The sequence below is a fragment of the Pleurodeles waltl genome, chromosome 6, assembly GCF_031143425.1.
Source record: "Pleurodeles waltl isolate 20211129_DDA chromosome 6, aPleWal1.hap1.20221129, whole genome shotgun sequence".
Lineage (NCBI taxonomy): Eukaryota > Metazoa > Chordata > Amphibia > Caudata > Salamandridae > Pleurodeles > Pleurodeles waltl.
In genome coordinates this window covers 205,627,931-205,655,475 of record NC_090445.1, presented here as the reverse complement: position 1 = coordinate 205,655,475, position 27,545 = coordinate 205,627,931, and the positions used below count along the sequence as shown (strand labels likewise).

Sequence of the window (27,545 nt, the reverse complement as noted above, 5' to 3'; positions counted from 1 at the left end):
TGGCGGCATTGAGTGCCAGAAGGGCAGAGAGCCCCGTAGAGCGCACACAACTCAGTCCAGGTTGCCCTCCCTGAGGGCATTCTCCATGTTATTTATATGACACCACCTAAGTCTGAGACTGGATTCTATCCTCCTATTATGTTCAGGTGTTCGTGTCAGTGGGAACAGACAAGATTTACCCCAATTAAACCTGAGGCCGGATAGCAGGCCAAAATCGTCCAATAATGTCATCAATTCCAGTAAAGTCGACTACCTCGCGCAGAAACACCAAAGTGTCATTTTTATAATTACACTATATGATAAGTTGTCAGGACTCGAATCCCCCAATCCTCCACTCAGAGGCGTAGGTGAAAAGTCAGGGGCTCCATTGCAACTACAAATAGAAGAGGGGACAGTGGGCACCCCTGGCGAGTGCTTCGTTGAATAGGGAAACTATCTGAGATCATGTGTCCAGTTTTAACTCGAGCTGAGGGTTTGGAATATAAGGTGTGTATTCATCTTATAAATCCAGGACCAAAGCCCATAAATTCCAACATGCTTAATAAGTTGTTCCAGCCAAGGGTGTCAAACGCATTTTCAATATCAAGAGAGACTACTACTCTGCCATGTGTCCCAGGTGGTGTGTCATGGACCAGTAGCAGAAAGCGGCTGATATTCACAAACGTATTTCGTCTGAGTATAAACCCCAACTGATCCGCGTATATAAGAGTGGTGATGAGGGGTAGCAGTCTATTGGCTAGGACTTTCCCCAATATTCTACAGTCAAGGTTCAATAAGGAGAGGGGGCGGTATGAGCGGACATCTATGGATAGCGACCCTGCTTATGCAATACTCCTATTATGGATTCTCGCATCGAGGCTGGTAAGCAGGTGGCTGAATGAGCTTCCTGGAACATCTCCAGTACATGTTGGGATAATGTTGCTGAGAAAGCCGCATAGCATTCGACTGGTAATCCATCAGAACCAAGAACTTTGTTTCTGGCAATCTGTGACAGCTCTACTTTGACCTCTTTTAATTTTATTGGTGCATTCAGGTCAGCTTGTTGAAGGGGAGTGAGGCGGATGATTAGCAGGCCACGGAGGAACTCAGGTGTACTGTCAAATGAAGGGGCTGGTCCTGCCGCATAGAGCGTACAGTAATAATCGCGAAATTCATCATTGAGCTCCCTCTGTGTATTCAGTACTCTACTGTCTCTATTTTTTATGGCCCCTATCAGTGTATGTTGATTATCTTCTTTAACTAGCCAAGCTAGTAGCCTGCCCGCCCTGTCACCTTCTGCGTGTAACCTAGATATACGTCATCAATAATCATGGCGTCTAAGGCATACCTCTGCTTCTCTATATTGTTTACGCTTGTCTCTGAGATTTGTTGCTCTCTCCGGGCAACCACCACTTCCGGCTCTAAGTTGCGCAAGTTGAGCTCCAGAGACACTATTTCCTTGGGAAGAGTACAGCGGACACCCCACGAGGTGGACATACAGTGCCTTCTCATAACCACTTTATGAGCATCCCATTCTGTCGTTCTAGTTGGAGTAGATCCCTTATTCTGTGTGACGTAATAGATCATGTATTGTGGCAGGTCAGCCTTAAAAGGGGGATCCTGTAAAGCTTTGGGCTGTAGTCACCACGTGGGAATGGTCGGAATGGATCTTCCCCATTGCAGCACTAACTGCAAGGAGCAGTAGTCTGAGAGGGTGCCAGCTAGATACCTGGTGTGGGTGGAGAGTGTTAGTATTGTGTCCCTGCTGAGTATTAAATCTAATTGTGTATGTAAGTTATGACCTGGTAAGAAAAATGAAGTCCCGGTCAGTTGGGTGCAATGTACGCCATATATCATGGAGATGCTGGCGCTCCAACCATGCTTTAAGGTGTTGAGATGTCTTGACGCAGGGGGTGGAGTGTAATGTAGGTATGGAGCGGTCCAGGTCGATGTCCACTATGCCATTGAAATCACCCTCACAAATTCTGGCGGTTTGAGGTTCAGTGAATAATGCTGGAGAGAGGTTGTCGAGGAAAGCAGACTGATTGGAATTCAAAGCATGAAGGCCCACAAGTGTAAGGGGGGAGCCATCCAAGTGTCTCTCTGCAATTACATAGCGCCCTTCCGGGTCCATAAGGTTCCTGGTAACTGCGTAGGGCACCCACGGGCAATCCATATAAGTACTCCCTGGCCATACGCCAAGGATGTGGTACCGTAGAACTGTCCTTCCCATTTTGTGTGCAGTTTGCGTAGTTCAGCCTCTGTGAGGTGGGATTCTTGTATCATAGCAATGTGTGTATTGTGGCGCTTGAGATATGCATGTACCCGATAGCACTTAACAGGCATAGCTATACCCCTCATGTTCCATGTGAAAAGATTATAGTGTGGTATTCTGTTATATGGCATATCAGTCATTGATTAAAGGAATCACAGAGAAGTGAGGGATAGGATCCCATTGCTCGGCGATAGACTAGGGCGACCTGATGTCTGTCCTTTATATCCGGGATGAGGAAAAGTCTGCAATGCAGGTGCGCCCTTTGCATGTATAAGTGTGTGCAGCAACAGTAATGTGACATAATGATAACCACAAAAATCTTAAGAACAAGAGCATGCATTCCCTCCCCGGTCAGTTCACGGACCCGTCCCCGGACATCCAAACCCACTAATATAATTGTAAGATATAAATGATAACAAATAACCACATAAGTTCATTTTGAAAGCCTTGGGGGGAATGTAAGGTAGAGAGCCCTTAAGTTTGTGCCAATGGCCTATCACAGATGTCGTCCCATCCAAAGTTTAAGGTAGAGATTGAGTTACCTGAGCTGCTGCCCCATGCCTAAGATGCTTATAATTGTTGTCCAATAATGCAGCTAAGGGCCATCAACGTCAAAGTTCTTCGGCTTACCCAGGAGTCACCATGGGCCCACAGGGGACACTGCCGCTGATAGATTGGATTCCTCTGCTTCCGAGTTGGCGTCTGACTGGATTCCATTCAAGAGGGGGGGGCAAAAGTATTGCAACTGAGCTGCGAAGCTTTTTGTACTTTAGTGGCTTGTTCATCAGCTGCCTGATCTCGAGTAGGTCCGTGCTTGCCACCCGGTTTACGTTACCTGTGGTGCCTACGAGGAATCAGCCAATCTTCTGTGGGTGCAGTTTCAATTGTCTGCAGCACCAATCCCTTGGCATGTAGTGAGGTCCAAATATCCTCTGGCGAGGAGAACATATGAGTGGTCCCATCAGATATGACTCTCAGCTTTGCCGGGTATAGGAGAGCATATTTGATATCAGGTTCTCTGAGTTTCTGCTTCATTTTATAGTAGGAGTTGCAGAGTTGTTGTACTTCAGCCATGAAGCCTGTATAGGCCGTGATCAGAGCATTCTCATATTTCATGGGGCCATGCACCTGAAAAGTTTTGAGCACCAAATCGCGATGGCGAAGATTGCTCTCGGCTGTGCACCAGGGGCTAGGTGGCTGCTCGGGATGTGCCCTTACGATGGAGAAGAACTATGGGACCTTCCCAGCTAGCACTGTCTCAATCAGCCAGTTCTCCACAAAGAGTTCCAAGTTAGGGCCTTCAGCTTTCTCAGGAAATGCCTGCAGTCGGATGTTGTTGCTCCGGGATCTGCCCTCAGCGTTTTCAGAGCGGCGGTGTAGAGTGACCATCTTGTCCATGAGCAATTTCACTTGGGGTTGTAGGTATTGTACTGTGGGGCGAAGGGAGGTCATTGATGATTCTGCATCATCAACACGATCAACTAGTTTGTGGCGATCAGTCCGTAATAGGTTGACTTCCAGGGAGATAGTATTGATTCTTGATGCCAACAAAGTCTTGGTCTCCAGTATCACCTGCAGTATCTTTTTAAATGGTGTGGAATGTGTTTTGAGAGTGGTTTCTAATTGCTGTAGGACCCCGGATGTGCCCTCCCTGGATGGGAGAGGGGATGACAGAAAGGCAGTCACTTCCATTGCCGCCCTTTTTGTGGATTTTGGTTTCACCATGATGGCAGATATAATCAGGGGCCGCTGGTGTGCTCAGGAGGTAGCTGAGGTTCTAGTGATCACCGTGGTGACGCGAGCGAGTCATGCCCTACTTGTGGTTATTTTAGGAGAACCGCAACTGAGGCTAGTCAGGCCCTCACCGACTGAATTGCACACTCGTTCTCAGGACACACACTCAAATTCCAGCCTGGGGCAGCCTCTAACAAGGTGCGGGTTGTTGTGCAGATGTGTGAGTAGTTAAATGGGCTCTGAAGGGATGGTGGTGAGCAACACAGTGATCTATTTGGCAGGAGAAACCTCTCAGAGTCCCAGCTCTGACATCCGAGGCGGCACAATGCTGTGTTGGTCGGCGGGGAAGAGTGCCGCCACTTCTGGTGGGGGCATACTATCAATGTCAATATGCAACTCAGAGACAATATCTTGTTTTTCACTGATGGGTGGTGTCAGTGAGTCCCTAAAGCTGTGACACCGTAGATCAGGGACAGGGGAGTTCAGCAACGTATGGGTCGCATCCAGAGATGGTAGCGGACAGCACAGTCTTCTGTCGATCCGTGTCCGTCGATAAGGTTAGTTCATAAGGGGCATGCTTTTCAAATTTCTTAGGGTCTATGACGGATATGCTGATTCAAAAGAGTTCCTTACAGACGTGAAGTTGGAAGTGCACATGGCAGTATTTTTGTCTCTGCAGTTCCTTGTATAATTCACCCAGTTCATAGGACTGCTTTGACTAGCACTTGGTACCGTTATTATTTTACTGAATAACGCTACTGCATTATCTTATCTTTTGTATTGCTGAGAAAACATCAGGCTAAACTTTGTGCAACCCCCTTGACACACATTTTTATGTTATATAACTGTTTACTTTCAGCATAGGACTGTGCCAGTGTTTACAGACCAGCCAGTTCAAGTATTAGTCTGTATCTTCACACAACACAAAAACCATTGCCTCCCCTCTAATAGCATATCCAGAGAACTTGCTTGTATTTCTCTGCCTCTAATTCTACTGCTACTGTTAGTGGCTCTGGTCAACGAAATAGAAAGTCTATGGGGCTGATTAGAGTTTGGCAGATGGATTAAAGTCCATCAGGGAGACAGAGTACTTTACTCTGTCGCTCTAAAAGGCATCTCGTCCACTAAACTTAGAGATCCACGCACACCCCAGGGATGTCTCTGTGCATTTACAGTAACTGACATCATGGAGGTTCCTGTCAATGTAGGAAATGTTTGATGGCCACCGTCAAACTTGCCTGGCAGTGACAGACAGGAAAAAGAGGCATTACACTGTCAACCCCAAATAGGGCAGATGGTGTAATGTCATTCCTATGACAGCCTATTCTTCGTTGGCCCATCAGAGGAAGTATTCCATTGACAGAGGCAATGTGGGCTCCATTGGCCAAATGCATATGGTCTGCCTGTCTCTAAATGAGGTGGGTGGGCCGAGGGTGTTGCAGACAAAAGTTGCTGAGTACCCTGTCTCCAAAACCCTAAATCAGGCTCAATGTTTGCACTGATATGGCCAGTCACTATTCCCAATGAATATATCCATTACTAAGACCTCTGTTACTCATTAGTCTTGATTTGCATACAGAGGTAGTGTTCAGCTCATTCTGAGCATGATTGTTAGACCTGTCAGCCTTAGGGTGGTCTTCTTCCAAATCTTTTGCCTTAGTCCTCCATTTTTGCTGATCTCATTCTTGTTGCCTTTAGGACTCTGTGCACTTAATTACTGCTGACCAGTGGTATCGTCACTCCCTGAAACATGGTAAAATTGGCTTAAACCCAATTGGCTCCCTTAATTTACTTTTAAGTCCCTAGTATAGGGGTACTATATGTACCTGAGGCCTGTAAATGAAATGCTACTAGTTGGTATCAGCACTCATTATGCCTCCCACTTAAGCAGCGTTGAAACATGTCTCATGCCTGCCATTGCATCCTGTGTGTTCTGTTTTAAAGTGCCATTTCGACCTGGCAAAATTATCCTTTTGCCAGGCCTAAACATTCATTTTTAATACATATAAGTTGCCCCTAGGGTAGGCCCTAGACAGCCCATAGGGTAGGGTGCAGTTTATTCGAAGAGCTGGACATGTACTTTTATGTTTTACATGTCCTTGTAGTGAAAATCAATAAAATTATTTTTTCATTACTGCAAAGACTACCTCTCCCATTGGATAACATTGGGTTACCTTAGTAGTTATAACTTTAAATTGGGAGCAGTTGGAATGTTGAGTTTGGTGTCTGAATTATTACAATTCAAAAGCCTCTTTAGTGGTAAAGTTATATTTTAAGGCACAGTTCTGAAAATGCTACTTTTAAAAAGTCATCATTTTCTGGTCCCTACCGTTTGGTGCCTGTAGCCTGTATCCTGGGTTACATGAATAGGTGTAGCTGGCAGTTGGCCTTTGTGCATTGCTTCCAGACAGTGAGACAAATTGGGAACAGCTGTTGGCAGGGTGGGTCATCTCTGACTTGATAGACGAGAGAAGCTGTCACCCACCACAAGTACATATCACAAAGGCTCTGACTCAGTACCCTCACCTGGACTCTGTCTACCTTAAGCCTTGCTCCCTCCTCCCCAAGTGGTGCCAACCCAGTACTGGACCCCTGAAAGTGGGCCTGAAGGTGCTTCGCCAACCCAGCTGTGGACTTTTCGGCAGAACTGATGCAGTTTGACACATCTCCGCACAGTTCCGCATCAGAACCAACACTGCATGATGCATTCCCTAGGCAGGATAGCCGCATAGCAGCCTGCAGCTCATCAGACCTGCTTCTGCACAGTGCATCCACAATGCAAGATTTCACAATGCAAGCCTTCATCGACTGCATCCTCGACAACGACGCAGGACCTCGCATCACAAGCCTCATCCACATCTTCATCAAAACCGCCACAGTGTGACACATCCATGCACAGAACCTCGCATCGCTACCCGCAGCTCATTAGAGCCACCACTGTGTGACTCATCCTCAACGCGGGATCTCACAATGCTCCGCACCCAGGATTTAAGGTACTTTGTTCAGCTGGCCTAACCTGGTCCCTGTATCCAGTCCGCACTCCATCATGGTCTGCCTGAACTTTTGACTTTGTCCCGGGCTGGCGTGACCACATAACCACAGTTGGCGCTTTGTGCTTTTAAAACTGCACATCTCCTATGTTACTGATTGTATTTTTGTTGTTTTGGTTTCAAATTACGTATTAACTTTTACTTTATGTTTTTAAATTGTTTTGGGATTTTTTTTGTGTTGTATTTTCACTGTATTACTGTTTGAAGTGATGCATAAATATGTTACACAATACCTCTAAGTTAAGCCTGACTGCTTTTGTACCAATTTAGCAGAGGGTTGACCACAGGTTAATTTGGGGTTGCTTGTGACTCCACCCGGACAGGAATTGTGGTTGCTGCTTAAGTGGGGTTTCACCCCCCTCAACTAACAACCCAATTTCCTACACTGATCTATTACCCTGATAACTGGATCTCATGCCCTTTTTTGTTTAAGTGCATTGCTTCAATCGCAGAGCTGAGATAGAAAAATTAATTGATACAGATTAATAACTGATTTAGACTTGGCTTAATTGGGTCAGTGCCCAGTTCCATTTGTCATACCTGGGGAAACAAGTGTGCACTATTAGATAAAAGTCCAACTGCACATTTAGTTAGACTTCTGCTATACCAAAATCTTAATTCTGTGTTTGAACATCATTGAACATCATTGCTCTCTGAAGTAGCCATGAGGTAACATTTAGCGCTCTATACAACTACCAAGGGCTTGCTGAGGCATATGCAAGACGTTATAAATATTTGTCTGGGAGGCCAAGGAGCAGGGCATTACCACCATCCAAATACAATAGTACAAGGGCTTGAAAAGCAGTTCTGAAGTTGTTTTCTGTAAATAATGGTTTCACTTTTGTTAGATGAGAGACCTGGTTCCAAGGCAGCTTTTTGTGTTTTGGCAGATGGCTGTATGAGGGTCAGCAGATGGGTGAGACACACTAAGAGGTCTACAGCTGTGATAGGGGGCTTAGCTAGTTTGAACCTCTAATTTGAATTAGAGCCTGGGATGATAGACTAACTGACTGATTAAAGCCCACAAGAGAAAATAGGCCATGAGTATAGCTTTTGTCTTAGGGAATGGAAAGGTGAGGGCTGCAAGTCAAGAAGCGGCCTCAGGGAGAGGAGAACCAATGGAATGGGATGTGAACCCATGGGAATTAGGGATCAGTAGGTTAAGTTGAACCACTGGGGGAGCCACATATTCAGAACTTGGTAAAATCATTGTACAACAGGATAAGGTTACCCTTTCGGGTATGGCAAGATTCTGTTCTGTATCCCTCTAAGAAATTGAGCTATTAGTTGAGGGGGTAACTACCCACCTCAAGTGATAATCACAATCCTTGTCAGGGTGTACCACTAAAGTCACTAAATAAACCTGAGCTCAACCCCCTGGTGGGTATGGCACAGAGCACACAGACTTACCTTAGAGGCAATGTGTAAGGCATTTGTGCTGTACTAAAACAGTTATAAAGTTAAGGTGCAATACAATAAAAATCCCAAAACAAATCAGGCAAATAAAGTTAACACGCAACATTTCACGAAAGTGACAAAAATCCAATAAGGTGAATTACATATATGAATTTTTAAAGTTTTAGGTAAAAATAGTAGCGGGAAGCACAAAGTGCCAAAAGTAGTCAATGGTCCCGGTAGAACAGGACCTAGGTGCAATTTGGCATTGGCCGCAATGGAGCACAGGTTGGATACACTAACCAAAATCGTCCTAGTCAAAGAGTTTACCTTCTGACTTTAGTCTGTTAAGTTCAAATCCACCACAGGAATACATTTCTAAAGCCCATCAGGACCTCACGGGAGGCACTTAGATACTCACAGGGTGGCAGGCAGAGACCCCAGCAGAGTCCATTCCAGGTCCAGTTGCCACTCTTCAGCTGGGCAGTTGCAGGAAAGGGAAATAGCTTGTTGTGTGCCTGTAACTGCAGATCAGCCTTATGACCCTTTGAGTCCCCTTCTTTGTCCTGTTTACAGGAGGGAGAGCAGGTCCAGTTCTCTAGGCTCTTCTCAAGTCTCGTATCCAACAGCAGGTTCAGTCTTCTGATCTTCCACAGATCCAAGTTTGTTCTGAAGTGGTTATCCGGAGGTGTCACATTTATGCCTGGCATGAGCTAGAGGTTGGGAATGACCCCTGAGGATGCACTATCCAATGAGGTAAAGGTTCCTGGAGCTAATCTTACCTGCTTTGGGCAATTTCAAGATGGCCAGTCTTCGTCCATATTAAACTTGGCCTTTGAGGGCTGGGGGTATGTGTGGGGAGTATATCATAGCAATCCTGGTGCCCTCCCACATCTAACAGTCTCCTACATAACACCAAGAAATGGAACAACCTCCCTCAGCACATCAGAGCCTTCTCCTCACTTCTTGAGTTCTGCAAGAAGCTGAAGATCTAGCTCTTCGTTTTAGCACCTTTGGGACCACACACCTTCAGACCTTCCTAAGCACCAGGACACCCTCTCAGATGATTAGTGCACCATAGAAATTAACATAACAAAAACTCAGAGACAGAAATCTGGTAAAAGCAATGCTGAGTTTCCAGCAACTAGGAAGTGAATACTCACAAAGTGTTTTGGCATTCTGTTTCCATCCTTTGAAGTGCACACACATGTTATATGTAAATCCAGCAGACCAGTTGAGCAGGATGTGACATTCAATTTGACACTTTACACAGCCCCACCCCAGTGATCACTTTAAACCAATTCTGGGGCAGCTCTCCCTCCCACTGGGGTTGGTACCTGGCTGGCAAAAGGTGTAAGCCAAATCTGGCTGTGAGAGGGGCGACTCCTTTGAAGTGTACCAAGGGTCTGGGCGCAGGCCATCCTGTTAAGGGGAGGGCAACTCCTCCCCCCATCCAAGATCCATTGTCCCTGTCCTGGGAATAGTTCATACCTCACCACGGGGGACAGTTGAATAGTTACAGAAAGGCCTCTAGAGGCTTTAGACAGCAAAAAGGTAACTTTTTAAAGTACCTATTTTGTAATAGTTAGATAAAATGCAACTTTGCCATTAAATTAGATTTTGCTTAATGATTAAAGAGTCCTTGAAACATTTCTCTATCTGCTCCCTAGGCGGATATAATATTTAGTAAGCATAGTATTTTATCTCATTGCTTGCCTGTGGGAGGGCCAACCATGCTACAGTGAAAATAGCTTTAAGACGATAGTCACTGTAAAGAAATTTTTAACATTAAGCTTTCCATGCCCTGCTTTTAAATATGAGACACCCTGCCTTACTGAACAGAAAGGCTTACTTAGGGGTGGCTTACAAATATTTAAAAGGAGGGTTTTAGACTTGTCAAAAGGGGTTATTTTGACGGATCGAAACTGCAGTTTAAACCTCTACAGCAAGGTTGCTGGTGGCAGGTCTACAGTCATCTTGGCATTTTCACTGCATGGGTGGCATAGTGAGCGCTGCAGCCCACAGGTGATATTTAAAGTAGAGGGCCTGAGAACACTGTTGGTACCAGATACTAGGGACCTATGGATAAGTTTAATATGATGATCAGTAGTATACCAATGTTACCATGTTCAAAAGAGGATAGCAAACTTTTTACCACTGGTTAGCATTGGTAAAGTGCACTGAATTCTATAGCCACCAAATCCAGGGTTTAGCATAAAAGTACAAATTCCAGGATTGCAGAAAGGGCGACATTACCAACAATTACTAATCTAATAAAGTGATCATTCACCACAAAAGCAGCATCTTGGTGTTGATGTAACTAGATGCTTATTGAGATGAGGTGTTTTGACATATGGACCAGCAGGCTGAGTTGGAGGACGCAAAGTTTAATGAGATAAGGATCTTGACTTTTCATAAAGGGCAAATGGGCTGCTGGGATAAGTTAAGCACATGCATTTAAGGTTTCAGAGGCTGGCTAGAAAATCATTAGTACATTGAGGTCGATAGCAGTTGTATTGGAAAAGTGTTACAGGACTTGGCTACTTCACACGCTCTTGATTTGTTACCATGCAGGACAATTCGATTTGCAGCTCTTCGCAAAGAGGAGGTACCTGGAAACATCCCAATGATGTTAATCACCTTTCCATCAGCCAAAGACCCAACCTACCAGCAGAGACATCCAGGTAAGACACCCAATTAATCTGTTGCTTGCCTGAACCCATAAGCCACCCCTACATGAGACTACTAGCTACATCAAGTAACTCAGCTATGCTTCTCCCTCTCACACACACACCAAATATTAAATAACTCAAGGTGCATCACCATTCAATTAATTTGCTGCATGACAAAAGGGGAAAGCCTTATCTCTAACCCCGGTACCCCAAATGAACACTCTATTAAACCCATCAAATGTCAGGTAAATTTATGTAAATTACCTCTCTCCCTTTGCTCCCTCTTAAGTGAGAGTCAGCAATATCGCAACCCATAAATGTCTACCTCTACCCTAATCCACTCCGCAAACGATTTTCTATTACACTTGTTTGCAGCAATAAAACAAGGTGCAGAGGTTGGCAACACTTTAGTGTGCTGGATTCCTCATATGGTTCTACTTGCAATCATCACAAAAAATGTTTAAATAAAGTTTAATGGCTGGCTGTCATGGCTGATGGTACCATCCATAAACATTTTCCTACATTGACAGGAATCTCCATGATGGCAGTTTCTTTCAATGTAGAGAGATCCTTGGGATGGCAGAGGTAATGCCCTCAACCATCCTGATGGAGTAACTCCATCTGCTAATTAAACTGACCCCTTAATCCTTTCACACTTAGCATTTCACTTATGTGAAACCCTGTCAAAGAACCAGATCATTTTGGAACCCCACTATACATTTTCTCACTCCACCTGGCAAATCAGAAACCTGTCCAGTAGGAATTTTCCAAGCTTTAGGTGTTAAGAGCCCTATTATAAAATCTGTGTCCCCAATAAGGTACAGATGGTGGCAGGATGCCCATTCTGAAATACTGATTATGCACTTGCTGTTACAGAGGGTACAGATTCAAAAGAGTATGAAACCTCAAACACATGGCGACATAGTATTCTGCAAAATAAATATTGTGATGGCTTGGGTATATGGTATATGAAAAAGTATGCACACAAAGAAGCCCTGAAGTTGTGAGATAGACCACAAATAGCACCCTTCATTTGCCATTAGGGGGCCACCTCAACTGGAGATTTTTCACAAGGAGAGTAAACCTAGAAAGACATGTTATGTGTCAGGGGTCTTACTGTTAGTACATGCACAAGGGTCCCCTGCAACTTAGTTCTTGAAGGAGTCTCTCTGAGGCACCCACAATGGTGGGTTAAGCCTTTAACTGCACCCACTATGAGTAGATGCTGATTGATTGATGGCCTCCAGCACACAAAGACATTGGTGGATGAGCCCCACTCCATGTTTGTGACCTGTGCAGGCTCCTGCTCATACTTTAACCATGTGAGCATATCCAGTAGAACTTTGAAAGTGACACATGAGTCTCATCTGCAAGTGTCACTGTGAGTGTGCTCCTGCACTACAGTGTCAGTGAGCCACATTTGTTAATCTATCCCAGTCAGTTATTTATCAGTACAAATCATAGCCCAGTTCAAATTCTTAACTGAAATCTTTACCCTATTCGGCCATCCGGTGTCTCTCTAGACCCCTAATTACCCCCTTGACTCCTGAGTCCAACTTTCTACCCCAAACCTTCTTGTGCTAATTCACAGTTCCATTCCTTTGATCTCCTTGAATGAATGAATGAGGTCATTTTTATAGAGTGCGGCTGTTGCCGCAAGGTACATCCTGGGGCTAGACTGGAAACAATGTACTATGCCTCTCAGCTGTGTGAAGGGGCTATTCAGTTGACCAACCACCATGGTTGCTTGAACAGTGACATCTTTGTTTCCTAAAGATCTTTTACTTTTTTGTGAATCTGTGTGTTTGAGGGGGTTTATTCCAAACTCTTGCAGCGAACACCCAGAAGGAGCTGCCCCTCTCATAGGCAATCTGAATTTCAGAGTGCTGGGAGGTTGGAGTTTGAAGATCCTAATACTCTAGAGGTATAGTGACTACATCCTTTATTGAGATATTTTGGTTACTCTCTTGAAGAAAGCAAGATGAAAGTTTTTTTTAAATGTGCTTATGTAATCCCCAACAGGGCAGTTCTTACAGATAACCTGAGACAGAAGTCTAACATAAAAGTGTAAACACCTATATCGCAGCTTAATTCTGCAGTGGTTGTAATTTACTGTTTAGATGTTTTGGTAGACCCAGATATAGACTGTTAGCATAGTCAATCCCTTAAGTGATAAGTGCATATAACATTATGTTTTGTGCATATAATGGCAGGAGATCAAGAAAGTTCTTTAATGACTTTATCAGGTAGAAACATGTTCCTTCCAATGCAAGAATTTGTAGACGGAAAGACAAATCCTCATCAAAGCTAACAACTAGGTTTCTCACCACTGGTGAAGTCAGAGAAGGGTTGGCCAATCCCTCTGGCCACCAATCAGAGGGGATAAATCCATTATGAGACAGGTCTAAAGTTATTAAATGGAATCTCTGGATCTGAAGAAGAGTTTATTTAAGCAGAGGAGTGACCTTAGCCGCCTTCTAAATCTGCGAGACAAAAGCTAAATTCCATGAGGAGTTAGGCAGAAAATTAAAAATCAGATTAATAGGCTGTTGAGCTTTGACTAAGATTACAGAGAGCATGGGACGTTTGTTGATTCTAACCTACAGTCCAAGAATGCTTGTTTGGATTGCTAAAAGGTAATGGATTTAAATTCAGCTAACATGCTATTTATTTTGGAAACCACCCAAGCTAGCTGTTCCAAGTTGGTGTCATGAGAAATGATGTGGACAAATTCTGTCTGGATGATTTCTATTTTTAATTCAAACAAGCCCCCACAGGAAAAACCTCAGCGAACATGCAGCGAACCACGTTAAACCGCAGTTACAGCGGTGTTTGGACAAAATATTGAGTTTCAATTATCAGAGGACATAAATACTAAGAAGTAAATATCGTAGTTCCAAAATATAGCGGTATAGAATATTGTTGTCAGAAATACCTTTTTTTTGGTAAGTAATATAGTTTTCAAGAATATCATTATTTTTTAAATATTGTTTGCATTAATATATTTGTAAAAATATTCCTCCTAATATTTGAATGTGTTTTAGTAAATATATTCTACATGCTAGTATTGCTGGTTTAGTTGTTATTAGTTTTATAAAATATAGTTTGTGATTTTAAGTAATTTAGTATTTCTTTTAAACTTTACTAGTAATTTATAGTGTCTAAGGCAGTTGTTGGGTTTGTAGGGAGATAAGTTGGGATTTTATTCAAATAAGCTATATTTTAAATTTATTGGCAATTTCCTTTTTATTGTTACTTTTTTAATTGATCATTAACTATGTAAAAATGTGTTATATTTTGAATTTAACATTTAAAATTGTAATTTGAAATTTTATTCTTGTTTTGTTATTAGTAATAGTAAGTTATATTTTACTAGTGTGCTTTAGGGTTTTTAGAGCTTTAGGGTGGGAAGTTAAGATATAAATAATTACAATAATATTGACATTTAGGTTTTACTTGTTAGTTAATTATTTAATTCATTATTACATATATAAATAGTTTAATAGTGATTTATTTAAGTTACATTTTAGTTGTGGTTGTTGGGTTTGTAGGGGTTATTGTGAGAAGTTACATAAAATTAAATGTTTTTTTAATTCAGTGGTAAAACCTTTTTGTTACTTAAATATGATTTGATTATTAAATATGTAAGTTACTTAATTTATTAATTATTGTTTGATTGTTCAGCTTTATTTTTATTATACTTTTACGTTTTATATGTTTATCCTACATGTATTTTTTAGAGCTGTGTTTTTTAGGTGAGTGGATTGTAAAGAAAATAAAAATAACATTTTTCATCTAAATTGATATCTATATGTAATCTATTCATTTGTAATTAATTATGTACAACATTTTATGTTGTTTTTGTTTTAATTGAATCACTCACTGCAGGGACGCAGCTCATTCACTGTTTTTTAATACTCACTGGTATCAGCAATCCAGAGATGATACACGAGCTAACCAGAGTTATTAATGCCATGCTCCTTTATTCATTTGTGTCCATGTGTAAAGATGACACGTTTCCATCCAATCAAGTCTTGATCACATGATTACGCTTAAAGTCATCAGTCTTTGAAACATTCTTGCATCACAAAAAAATAGAAGACTGTGTAGCTACCCCAGGACATCCAAACTTAATAAACGTCATAGAACGTTTATATACATAACTACAATCACTTGGAAATGGTGTACTTAATCAGTGTTTTATCATGAATCAGCATTAAATCCTATTAGTGATTTATTACTCTTTGAAACATATCAATGTTCAACATTTCATTCCCATTAAGTGGGGTAACAAACTTCAAAACAGTTGTCAAAAAGTCTCCCTATATTAAATTGGTACAATATTCCGATTGTCACAAAAAGAATGTGAATAACACTTGAAAATTGGAGGGGTCGACAACCAGTGAAATTTTACAGCCTTTTATTTTTAGGTTTGTGGTCTGCTATAGAAAGGAGTGTACTTGCTGCTTGATTGTGACATTTATTACAATTCAAATGGAGATTAATTCTGTAACAGGACTACTATAGTTATGATGAAAAACTAGATCTGAGATTTTAGGTTAAGTTATGATATGAAGGACGACAATCTCAAAAAAAATTAAATCAATATAATGTTGAACATCAACATATTTTAAGAGTAATCAGTCACTAATAAGATTTGATGCTGATTCAAGATAAAACACTGATTATACAGTTATCAAATTATTAAAGTTATGTGCATAACCGTATTGTCATTTTTTTAAAGTATAAGTGACCTAGGTTAACTGAAAGTAGTCTTTCTTCAATTTCTTTATGTTTAAAAGACTGATGACTTTGAGCGTGACCTATGGGGGGGCAGCACGAAACGTATTGTCTTTTTATCTGTGGCACGACTGAATAAAGCAGCTTGAGATTTATAACCCTTCTGTAGCTCATGTATCACTATTGTATTGCTGATACATATATATGTGTGTGTGTAGCAAAAGGTCAATTGATTTCTGCGGTGCACTCAGCTGTCAGTGCCAGCAGTAGGGGGTAGACCAATCCCCCTCAAAATGTGATACACCAATTGTAGAAAAACCGCTGCACCCCAATCTTCTTGTATTGTCACGGTGACCAAGACTCTTTGGAGTTGAAACGCATTGGTGTTTGCTGGAAAGGAATAAAGACTGTATAATACAAGAATATTTGTGTGCAGTGGTTTTCCTCCAATTGGTGTATCATATATATATATATATATATATATATATATATATATATATATATATATATATATATATATATATATATATATATATATATATGTTTGATGGCATGTGTAGCTGCAGATACACATGCTATGCATAGGTCCTGCCATCTAGTGTTGGGCTCGGAGTGTTACAAGTTGTTTTTTCTTCAAATAAGTGTTTTCGAGTCACAGGATTGAGAGACTCCTCATCTTCGGCTCCATTGCGCATGGGCATCGACTCCAGATTGTTTTCTTTCCGCCATCGGGTTCAGACGTGTTTCTTTTCGCTCCAGTAGTTCAAGTCAGAAAAGTACTACAAACTCTCTAAATTCGTCGGTATTGTTTTGATCGCGTACCATCTATCATCGACACTTCGGTACCTGCGGATCCAGCTCTTTACTTGCCCTTCGGGGCACCCGTGCACAACTCGGGCCTGGTTGGCCTGACCAAAGCCTCGTCGAAGACTCATGGACCGGACCCCATTTTGTTTCTGCCCTCAGTGCCACGCCAAGTTCCCTTATACGGACCAACATCTTGTCTGTAACCTGTGTCTATCGCCAGACCACCGAGAGGATACTTGCGAGGCCTGCAGATCCTTCCGCTCGAAGAAGACTCTACGAGACCGAAGAGCGCAAAGGTTGGAAGTGGTGTCGAGAAGCACTGAACGTCTCGACGTGGAAGAGGAGGAGATTATGCACACCGCAGTCTCCGGGGGTCCGACTCCTAGCAGGAGTCCGAAAATGACAGACCAATAACAGCAGGACGGTACGTGAATACGCCTGCCCCTGTCCCATCCAAGCCCAAGCACAAGGCCTCGGGGACGCCACTGCCAGAAGGCCATGGCTCCACCCGTAATAAGACTTCCGGTGACCAAGCAACAACTTCGGCACGAGAAAGGCCAAGCCACCGAAGCCTTCGGACTCGAGCCGAAGCACAGGCTCCGAAATAGTCAAACACCTACCCATCGAGTCGAAGCCTCGAAAATCCCTCTCGGAGCCGAGGCCAACGTCTACTCCAGGCCTTTCGATCCCAAAGAAACCGGCTTCGGAGCCGAAAAGACCCATATATACAGAGGAGCATGGACTTTCCAAACAACCTAAAGAAAGCCATAGATTTGCTGAGGAACTTATGCAAATGGAGGAATTTGATGAAAGGCAAGCCAGAATTCAAATTCATAAAGACACTGGCAAGATCCTCACTGTACCCCCTCTAAAAACAAAGAGGAATCTGGCCTTTCAAGGACATTTGGACACTGATCAGCCACTGGCTAAAGTGACAAAACCCAGACAAAAATCTCCACCTCCTCAGTTCTCACCTCACCAGTCTCCTCCTCATTCTCCTCACCTAACTGTCTCTCCACCTACTACCCCCACTGCACATTCTCCAGTACACTCTGCAGATTCACACCAAGATAATGTCAACCCATGGGACCTTTACGATGATCCCATTTCTGACAACAGTCCAGACTGCTATCTGTCAAAACCATCACCCCCAGAGGATAGCACCTCATACACTCAGGTTCTAGCTAGGGCAGTGTCATACCATAACGTACCCATGCACACAGAACCTCTTGAGGATGATTTCCTATTTAATACGTTGTCCTCAACTCACACCACGTACCAGTCTCTACCCATGCTTCCTGGCATGCTAAAACATGCACATCAGATTTTTCAGAAACCAGTTAAGACAAGAGCAATCACTCCTAGGGTAGAAAAGAAATATAAGCCACCTCCTTCTGACCCAGCTTTTATTACCCAACAGCTACCTCCAGATTCCGTAGTGGTCAGCGCAGCAAGAAAAAGGGCTAACTCCCAGTCGTCTGGTGATGCACCGCCACCAGATAAAGAAAGCAGGAAATTCGATGCTGCTGGTAAAAGAGTAGCATCACAAACGGCTAATCAACGGAGAATAGCCAACTCCAGAGCACTACTGGCTAGGTACGATAGAGCCCACTGGGACGAGATGAAAGATATCATCCAGCATCTCCCCAAGGATCAACAGAAAAGAGCCCAGCAAATAGTCGAGGAAGGGCGGGCTATTACAAATAATCAAATTTAGTCAGCGTTAGACACCGCAGACACAGCAGCAAGAACAATCAATACTGCGGTCACCATTAGAAGACACGCATGGCTTCGGTCGTCAGGCTTTAAACCCGAAATCCAGCAAGCTGTCCTTAACATGCCATTTAATGAAAAACAGCTGTTTGGCACACAGGTTCATACAGCCATTGAAAAAATGAAAAAGGACTCTGACACTGCTAAAGCCATGGGGGCTCTTTATTCAACACAGTACAAAGGCTCATTTCGAAAGCCTCAACACAGGGGAGGTTTTAGAGCCCAAACATCTGAGGCATCTACCTCAAAATCAAAACCGTCTTTCCAGCCACAGTACCAAAGAGGGGGGTTTCGAGGAACATACAGGGGCCAATTCCCCAGAAGTAGGGGAAAATATCAGCCCTCAAAGCAAACCACCCACACAAAGCAGTGACTTGCTCCACATCTTCCCTCACCACACTTCCCCTGTGGGAGGAAGACTGCAAAAGTTCCACACACACTGGTTACCCACCACAACAGACAAATGGGTCTTAACCATTATCCAACATGGTTACTGCATAGAATTCGCACAAAGTCCTCCAGATATACCTCCAAAACCACACAAACTCTCCTCCCAACACATTTCAATGTTGCAAACAAAGGTGCAATCACTGTTACTCAAACAAGCCATATAGCTTGTACCACATCATCAATTAGGAACGGGGGTTTACTCCCTGTATTTCCTCATTCCCAAAAAAGACGGAACATTGAGACCAATACTAGATCTCAGAACTCTCAATCTTTACATCCTATCAGAACACTTTCACATGGTAACACTACAGGATGTAGTCCCACTGTTACAACAACAAGATTTTATGGCAACACTGGATCTCAAAGATGTGTATTTTCACAGACCCATCCATCCAGCGCACAGAAAACATCTCAGGTTCGTAATATAAGGAAAACATTACCAGTTTCAGGTGTTACCTTTGGGCATAACAACAGCTCCCAGAGTATTCACAAAATGCATTGCTGTAGTCGCAGCCTCCATAAGAAGGCAACACATCCATGTCTTTCCATATCTCGACGACTGGATAATAAAATCCAATAGTCAGACACAGTGTCAACACCATACACATTATGTAATACAGACCCTACACACACACTAGGGTTCTCAAATAACTACCAAAAATCTCACTTACAACCAGCGCAAGTTCAACAGTATTAAGGAGCCACATTAAATACCCAAACAGCACTTGCAAGCCCAAGTCCACAAAGGGTACAATCATTCCACCATACATTACCACAAATTCAGCCAAACCAACAGTAAACAGTCAAGTTTGTCATGAAACTGTTGGGCATGATGGCATCCTGCATCGCCATTGTCCTCAATGCAAGACTAAACATGCGGCCCTTACAACAGTGCCTTGTAAAACAATGGTCACAGGCAAATGGACAACTTCAAGATCTAGTGTTGATAGACCGCGAAACACACACTCGCTTCAGTGGTGGAATTCCACAAATTTAAAAAAAGGGCGGCCATTTCAAGACCCTGTGCCTCAAGCCACACTTACAACAGATGCATAAATGATTGGATGGAGAGCACACTTCAACAATCACAACATTCAGGGACAATGGGACAACAGACACAAACAACTTCACATAAACCACTTAGAATTGCTAGCTGTATTTCTAGCACTCAAAGCCTTTCAACCTCTTCTCGTACACAAACACATTCTCATCAAAACAGACAACATGACTACAATGTACTACCTAAACGAACAAGGAGGGACCCACTCATCGCAACTTTGTCTTCTAGCACAAAAGATTTGGTATTGGGCAATACACAACAACATTCACCCGGTAGCACAGTACATTCCAGGGATTCACAATCAATTAGCAGATGTTCTCAGCCGGGATCATCAGCAAACACACGAGTGGGAAATTCACCCCCAGGTACTTCACAAGTACGTTCGTCAATGGGGAACACCAGACATAGATCTATTCGCCACCAGCCAAAACGCAAAATGCCAAAACTTCGCATCCAGGTTCCCACACCCTCTATCCAAGGGCAATGCTCTATGGATCAACTGGTCAGGGATATTTGCTTACGCTTCTCCCCCTCTCCCTCTCATTCCATTTCTGGTCAACAAACTACGTCAAAACAAACTCAAACTCATACTTATAGCGCCAACGTGGGCACGTCAACCATGGTACACGACATTGCTAGACCTATCACTAGTACCACACGTCAAGCTGCCAAACAGACCAGATCTGTTGACACAAAACAAACAACTAATCAGGCATCCAAATCCAGTAGTACTCAATCTAGCAATCTGGCTCCTGAAGTTTTAGAGTTTGGATATCTACATCTTCCACCAGAATGTATGGAAGTAATTAAACAAGCAAGAAAACCCACTACCAGGCAGTGCTATGCAAACAAATGGAAAATGTTTGACTTTTACTGTCAATCCAAACAAATAGCACCTCTTTCCGCATCCATACAAGACATTGTAGGTTATTTATGGGCGGGTGTTTTTGTGCTTGAAAACGAATTTAATGGAGCCTAAATAAATGCACCTTTTGAAATACGAGGTCCCGGAGTGCGGTCGTTCATGAAAATCTCATGGAATGCTTTGTTGGTTTATTTACTTCATCTACAAAAAGCAAATTTAGCTTTTTCATCCATTAAAATACATCTCACAGCTATTTCAGTGTATTTACAAAATATACAAAACACGTCTCTATTTAGAGTCCCTGTTATCAGAGCCTTCATGGAAGGGCTAAAACGTATCATACCGCCAAGAACACCACCAGTGCCTTCATGGAATCTCAATATTGTACATTTGAACCCATGCATTTGTGTCAGATTCAATATCTAACGTGGAAAGTAGCATTCTTCGTTGCAATCACTTCAATACGAAGAGTTAGTGAATTACAAGCATTCACTATTGAACAACCCTTTATACAAGTACACAAACATAAAGTAGTACTTCGCACAAACCCAAAATTCCTACCTAAAGTCATCTCACCGTTTCATATAAATCAAACAGTGGAACTTCCAGTCTTCTTCCCACAGCCAGACTCAGTAGCGGAAAGAGCGCTGCATACATTAGACATTAAAAGAGCTTTAATGTATTACATTGACAGAACAAAATAATTTACGAAAACTAAACAGTTATTTGTGGCATTCCAAAAAACAGATACTGGAAATCCCATCTCAAGACAAGGACTAGCTAGATGAATAGTAAAATGCATCCAAACGTGTTACTTGAAAGCCAAAAGACAGCTATTAGTGACACCAAAAGCACATTCCACAAGGAAAAAAGGTGCAACAGTGGCCTTTTTAGGAAACATATCAATGACAGAGATTTGTAAAGCAGCCACTTGGTCAACACCCCATACATTTACCAAGCATTACTATGTAGCTGTGTTAGCAGCACAACAAGCCACATTTGGACAGGCTGTACTAAGAACACTATTTCAAACAACTTCAACTCCTACAGGCTGACCACTGCTTATGGGAGGAAAACTGCTTTGTAGTCTATGCATAGCATGTGTATCTGCAGCTACACATGCCATTGAAAGGAAAATGTCACTTACCCAGTGTACATCTGTTCGTGGCATGTTCCGCTGCAGATTCACATGCGCCCACCCGCCTCCCCGGGAGCCTGTAGCCATTAAAGTTACAACAAACATTTGCACATATGTACATATATATATATATATATATATATATATATATATATATATATATATATATATATATATATATATATATATTATTTAAATTTCATTTGCATGGACATCTCTTTTCTTTATGCTCTATCACTTCTACCTTACCCTCTGCGGGAAAACAATCTAAGATGGAGTCGATGCCCATGCGCAATGAAGCCGAAGAGGAGGAGTCACTCGATCCCGTGACTCAAAAAACACTTCTTCGAAGAAAAAACAACTTGTAACACTCCAAGCTCAACACTAGATGGCAGGACCTATGCATAGCATGTGAATCTGCAGCGGAACATGCCACAAACAGATGTACACTGGGTAAGTGACATTTTCCATATATATATATATATATATATATATATATATATATATATATTAAATGGAGCATATTTTGTTTTGCCCATAACTTTGGTGCCATTTGACAAATCTTCGCAAAATGTTCAAAACCTGGGGCCCTATTACCAGTTAGGTGAACGGGAACACACGTCTGCCAAACTCCAGATAGGGTGGTTACTGCCATGCTGGCAACCTCCCCACTGGCCCTATTAAGACTTTCCCGCTGGACTGACGGGAAAGTGGCGGCAGCATTGTCGCTGGCTCATAATAGAGCTGGTGGCAATGCTGCCGCACGTAAGGGACACCAGCACCCTCGAAATGCACACTGTTGGTGCTGGGCCGGGGGACCACTGCACTGCCCATACCCTGTGGCCCCCTGCATTTGTTCCGCTTCGCCCTGGCTGATTGAAACCTGCACCGCCGTCAGCCTGTCAGGATTTAAGATCCTGGCGGGGATGACAGGAGTTTGGCGGGTCTTCCCACCAACCTTGTAATGTGGCGGTCAGACGGCCACAACCGCCACGGTCCGACAGACACCAAGGCATTAGCGGTCCTCAGACCGCCAATGTCGTAATCGGGCCCTAATACTTTAGTCATTTCATCTGATGTCTTGAAAGATTCGGGGTGATCCGTCAAGCAGGGGCCGAGACTAGGGGGGGTCCAAAAAGCACGTTTCCCCCATTCTACATTAATGGGATTTTTCAAATTTTTTGACACAACTACAGCCCAAACCGCTGAATGGAATTACACCAAATTTGGCAGAAAGCTAGCACTTGGCACGAGTTATAGTTACCTTATGCCGTGAGTTATAGTTACTTGAAATAACTATAACTGGTGAATTTGTCTGGTTTTGTACGATCAAATTCAGAAACTAACTATAACGTCCCTGTAACATTTGATTTTTTTAAGTGATTTGTAAGGATTTTTAATTCTTTTCCCTAACTATAACGTCTGGTAATCTTTGTTTTTTTTCTGTGAATTGCTTTTTTTTTTTAACGTAAAGTAATGTTCATTACTATATGTTAATCCAGCCACTGCAGTGCACAGCCAAAGGCGGCAGTTGGCCATAACCACTCAATCGCGCATAGCCGAAGGCTATGTGTGTCAGAAGTTGGCTAAGGGCCTGCCTCTCTGTGTGCAGGAATAGGTGGAATAGGTGTGAGTGGTTCCATGTGTGTGTGAGAGGGAGCACTTTCTACTGGTTAGTTAGCAAGTGCTACCTTATTTCGGTGAATGGCCAGTGTGGGTTGGCGGTGCCACATGGACCTCTCCTCCCGAGCCGATTTCAGACCCAGGGACCCCATCGCCAGAGCCTACTACAGTTCAATGGGTGGGGGTGCACAACCCCTACCCCTACCCCAACCTCCACATCCCTCATGCCCCCGGGCTGATCTCCGCCCAAGGACCCCATCCACCGGGCTTCATTAAATGAAGGAGGGTGACCATGCGGACCCCTCTCCAGGCTGATCTCGGCCCTGGGGACCCCACCCCCCGGGGACTGGTCTTAACACAAAAAAAAATTGTGGGTGGGTGGGGCACGTGACCTCCCTCCTATGGCCGATTTCAGCCCTTGGGACCCCATCCCCGAGGCCCAGCCTTAACATTTTATAAAAGAAATTGGTTGGTAAGGGGGCCCTTTCCCGGACGATTTCAGCTCTGAGGACCCATCCCTGGGGCCCGGCCATTCCACCTGGGTGTCCCCCAGGGCATCCAGTCAACATTGTTGGGGACTGCAGGGTGGAGACTGAAGGTCCCTGTGGTCCCAGCCAGCTCCCCGCCTCCTGTGGGAGCTGGCATTGCTGTCACAGACAGGGAGCTACTAAACATGCAGCTCCATGTCTTTGAGAACAAAAGTTCTCTGTGTTTCCCTGCCTGCAGAGATGCAGGCAGGTAAACAGAGGAAACCTCCACTCCAGGAACAAGAGCTGTTTGACAGCTCTCAATTTCTGGAACTGGAGTGTTTGCTCTGACTTGCCAAGCCAGAGCAAACAGCTATGTCCTGGGTGTGGGCACCCCAGGACATAGCAGGAGCTGGCCCTGGGGTGCGGTGGTCCCCAGGGCCAATATTGACTCCTCCTTGGGGGCCGTGTGACCCACCTCTAATGTTAAACATCCAGAGGGAGGTGGTGGTCCCCGGGGCTGGGGGTCTGCGACGGACCCACTTCATCATTTAAATTCAGCCCAGGGAAGGTGACAGTCCCCGGTGATGCGGGGGCCCCGGGAAGGTAGCTGTTGCCAGGGCTGCAGGAAGACTGCGTCCCCCATTCATTTAAATCAATGGCCCCTGGGAGGTGGCAGTACCTAGGATTGTGGGGAGAGGGGTGCACAGCCCCCCCCCTGCATACATTAAGTGGTTATCCCCAGGGAGGTGGGGCCACTGGTACTTTTTAAAAAGTGCTTTTTTTGCCCTGGGGTGGCACTCTGGGACCCCAGAGCTATGAGGGTAGGCTGTCCCTACCCTGACCTCTTTTTTATTTGTTATCTTTTTTCAGGTACTTGGCTGAAGCTGAGTCCACAAAATGGCTACCGACACTTCCTTGTTGAAGTGTTGGAAGCCAGTCAGATCTCAGCACAAGATCAGAAGGGTTTGCGGAGCCTTTGCATCCCTATATATTTAAATTTGAATTTTCTTTAATATCTTGAAAACTACTGAACAGATTTACACCAAATAACAATAAGGGTGTTCTTTGGACCAAAAGCTACCTCTCTGCCAAATTTGGTGTAATTCAGCGGTTCAGGCTCTAGACCTGTTCAAAAACCCTATTGGAATTCACATGTGGGAAAAACAGTTTTGCCCCCCGTTATTTCCACCCCAACCCTAAACCTGCTATCCCCCACCCTTTTTTCTGGGACTCCACTTGATGGATCACCCTGAAACTCTCCAGACAGCAGCTGATGTGAAAATTTTGTGAAGGCTCATTTACTGGCACCGAAAATATAAACAACTAAAAAAAACGTTTTCTATTGAAACTAGATCCCACCAATAACTACCTAGTGGCACCGCCACTAGATTTTACATATGTATATATATGTATATATATATATAAAGAGTACACCTTGACATTTTTAAAGTACTTCTGGACCAAATTATGTTTGTTCAAGAGCAATTTACGATGATCCAAACAGAACTGCAATGCTAAAATTATGAATTTCCCATGTTTTAGAAATGATTACACATCAGTTTTCAGCCAGTGAAATTCTAGCTAATCAACTGCACCTGGTTGCTAATGGATCCAGTTTAGGCATACATTTATTTTGGACATTGCACAATATGTGTCCAGTAGAGCAAGCACAGGAGTTTCTACTGGTTCAGCAAATACTAAGTAGAAGCAGCAGCCAACAACCAGTTACAATTCGAAACTAGAATTAATTGGAACTTTCTTCAGAGTAGTTCATTATCTGTCCAAAACTTTTCTCTCTTATTGTGGTAGAAATCATTTGTAATTGGCCAACTAAAATTGCTGTCATTGTTTACAGAACCCCTGGTCAACTGTTTACATGAAATCTGCTACTTTTAATATACAGTGAAGTAGGGGTATTCCCAAAGGTAGTGACAAAGACTGCACAGTGATCTGAATGTCCCGATTAGGACAGGTGATAATATATTCTGATCGGTCCGTAGGGAAGTCCTGCATGACTATGCTGACCATGGCCCGCTATGAGTGGTTCGAGGAGTGGAAGGATGCCCGTGTGAAGCACAGGGGCCCCGAATACCAGGCTTACAAGATGGCGATTGCACAGACAATGATAGACATGGCTATGGAGAGATTCCCACAGCTGAAGGATAAGGTAAAGTGTCTCAACATTCCCCAACCCAGGCACAAACACACAGTGATGTCATGAATAATGTCAAAGAACATGTCTTGAGTGATGTAATTTGTCAGGTTATGAGCAGTGCACGATAGGGGCACAAGTTATAGATAACCCCTGTAAAAACGAGGTGAGCAAAACAAGAGATCTGAAAGCAAAAAAGTCAGGGGAACACGCCAAGTATGTCAGGTCTAACACTAACTATAACGTCATTTTAACCTATGTCAGGTCTAACACTAACTATAACATCATTTTAACTTTTGGACGATGGGAGAGGGAGATATGGACACTGGGCAGGTCACATGGGCACTGGACAGGGAGACGTGTGCTGGGAAGGGAATACATGGGCAAAGAGTACTTGGTTTAGAAAGGTAAACTTTTACTTTTATGTAAGTTTACAATTTTTTGCAATTTTTCGAGTAGTATCTTTCCGACTACCTATATGTTTGTGTTTGGAGTATCTGCCATGAGCGCAGGGACTGCGGTAGTAAAGATACTAGTTGGAAAATTGCTTTGTGAATTGCAAAAAATTGTAAACTTACACAAGAGTGTAAGTTTACCTTTGTGATTCAGGCCCTGAGCCTTGGTGACCATTATAATAGGGAGAAACTGCCCGAAGGGTCACTGGGACAGTGTTTCACATACTATGACAAGGCAACATCAACACTGGGACAGGAGAACATGGACAATCGACAAGGATGAAACGCATGGACCTATGTGTAAAGATAAGGATAAAGGCAGAATAAAATATTGACTGACACACAGTTAGACACTGAGCCCCATAAACTTGAGAATTATTAAATCTGCCCAATCGACATCCACACCAATATTGCGCACCGATATTCACACAGGTACAAACAAAATGAAGTTCACACAACCAGCATACAAATACACAATTAAAAAACACAAATACACAGAAAACGTGTATAGTAATGAAGAAACACCCTCAATGCCAACATGCACAAGAACATCACAACTCAACTAGTGCACAGCATCGCAGACTTAACAGGGCTTTTGCAGTTGAGCTGAACAACAAAATAGGTTTCAAGATTATTTGTGATGGACAACCTGTGCCCTCTAGTATCAAACGGTTGTAATCAGTGGGGCGCACTGCTTATACCCAATAATAATAATACACTCATTATCATATAATCACATTGGTCTCCCTTCTTCTAACAGTAACAATATAGCGCTTCTCATGGCACTTCTACGAATTCTAAGTGCTGTAAATAATAGGTTTTACTATTCCTAGTTTAATGGTGCAGGGGCTTCCATTCTTTGACATAGCTTAAAATTGTGCCATGCCACGTGCGTTAGCAAATATAC

At 43.2% G+C, this 27,545-nt stretch overlaps 1 protein-coding gene across 1 annotated transcript in view; it reads left to right on the top strand.

Annotated features, from left to right (window-relative positions):
• The window catches only part of LOC138299535 (all-trans-retinol 13,14-reductase-like), a 152,163-nt gene that overhangs the window by 97,075 nt on the left and 27,543 nt on the right, over positions 1-27,545 (top strand). The window contains exons 8-9 of the mRNA XM_069237831.1: positions 11,008-11,117; positions 26,032-26,198. Of these exons, the coding sequence (XP_069093932.1) occupies positions 11,008-11,117; positions 26,032-26,198 (277 nt within the window). The remainder of the gene's footprint in view (positions 1-11,007; positions 11,118-26,031; positions 26,199-27,545) is intronic.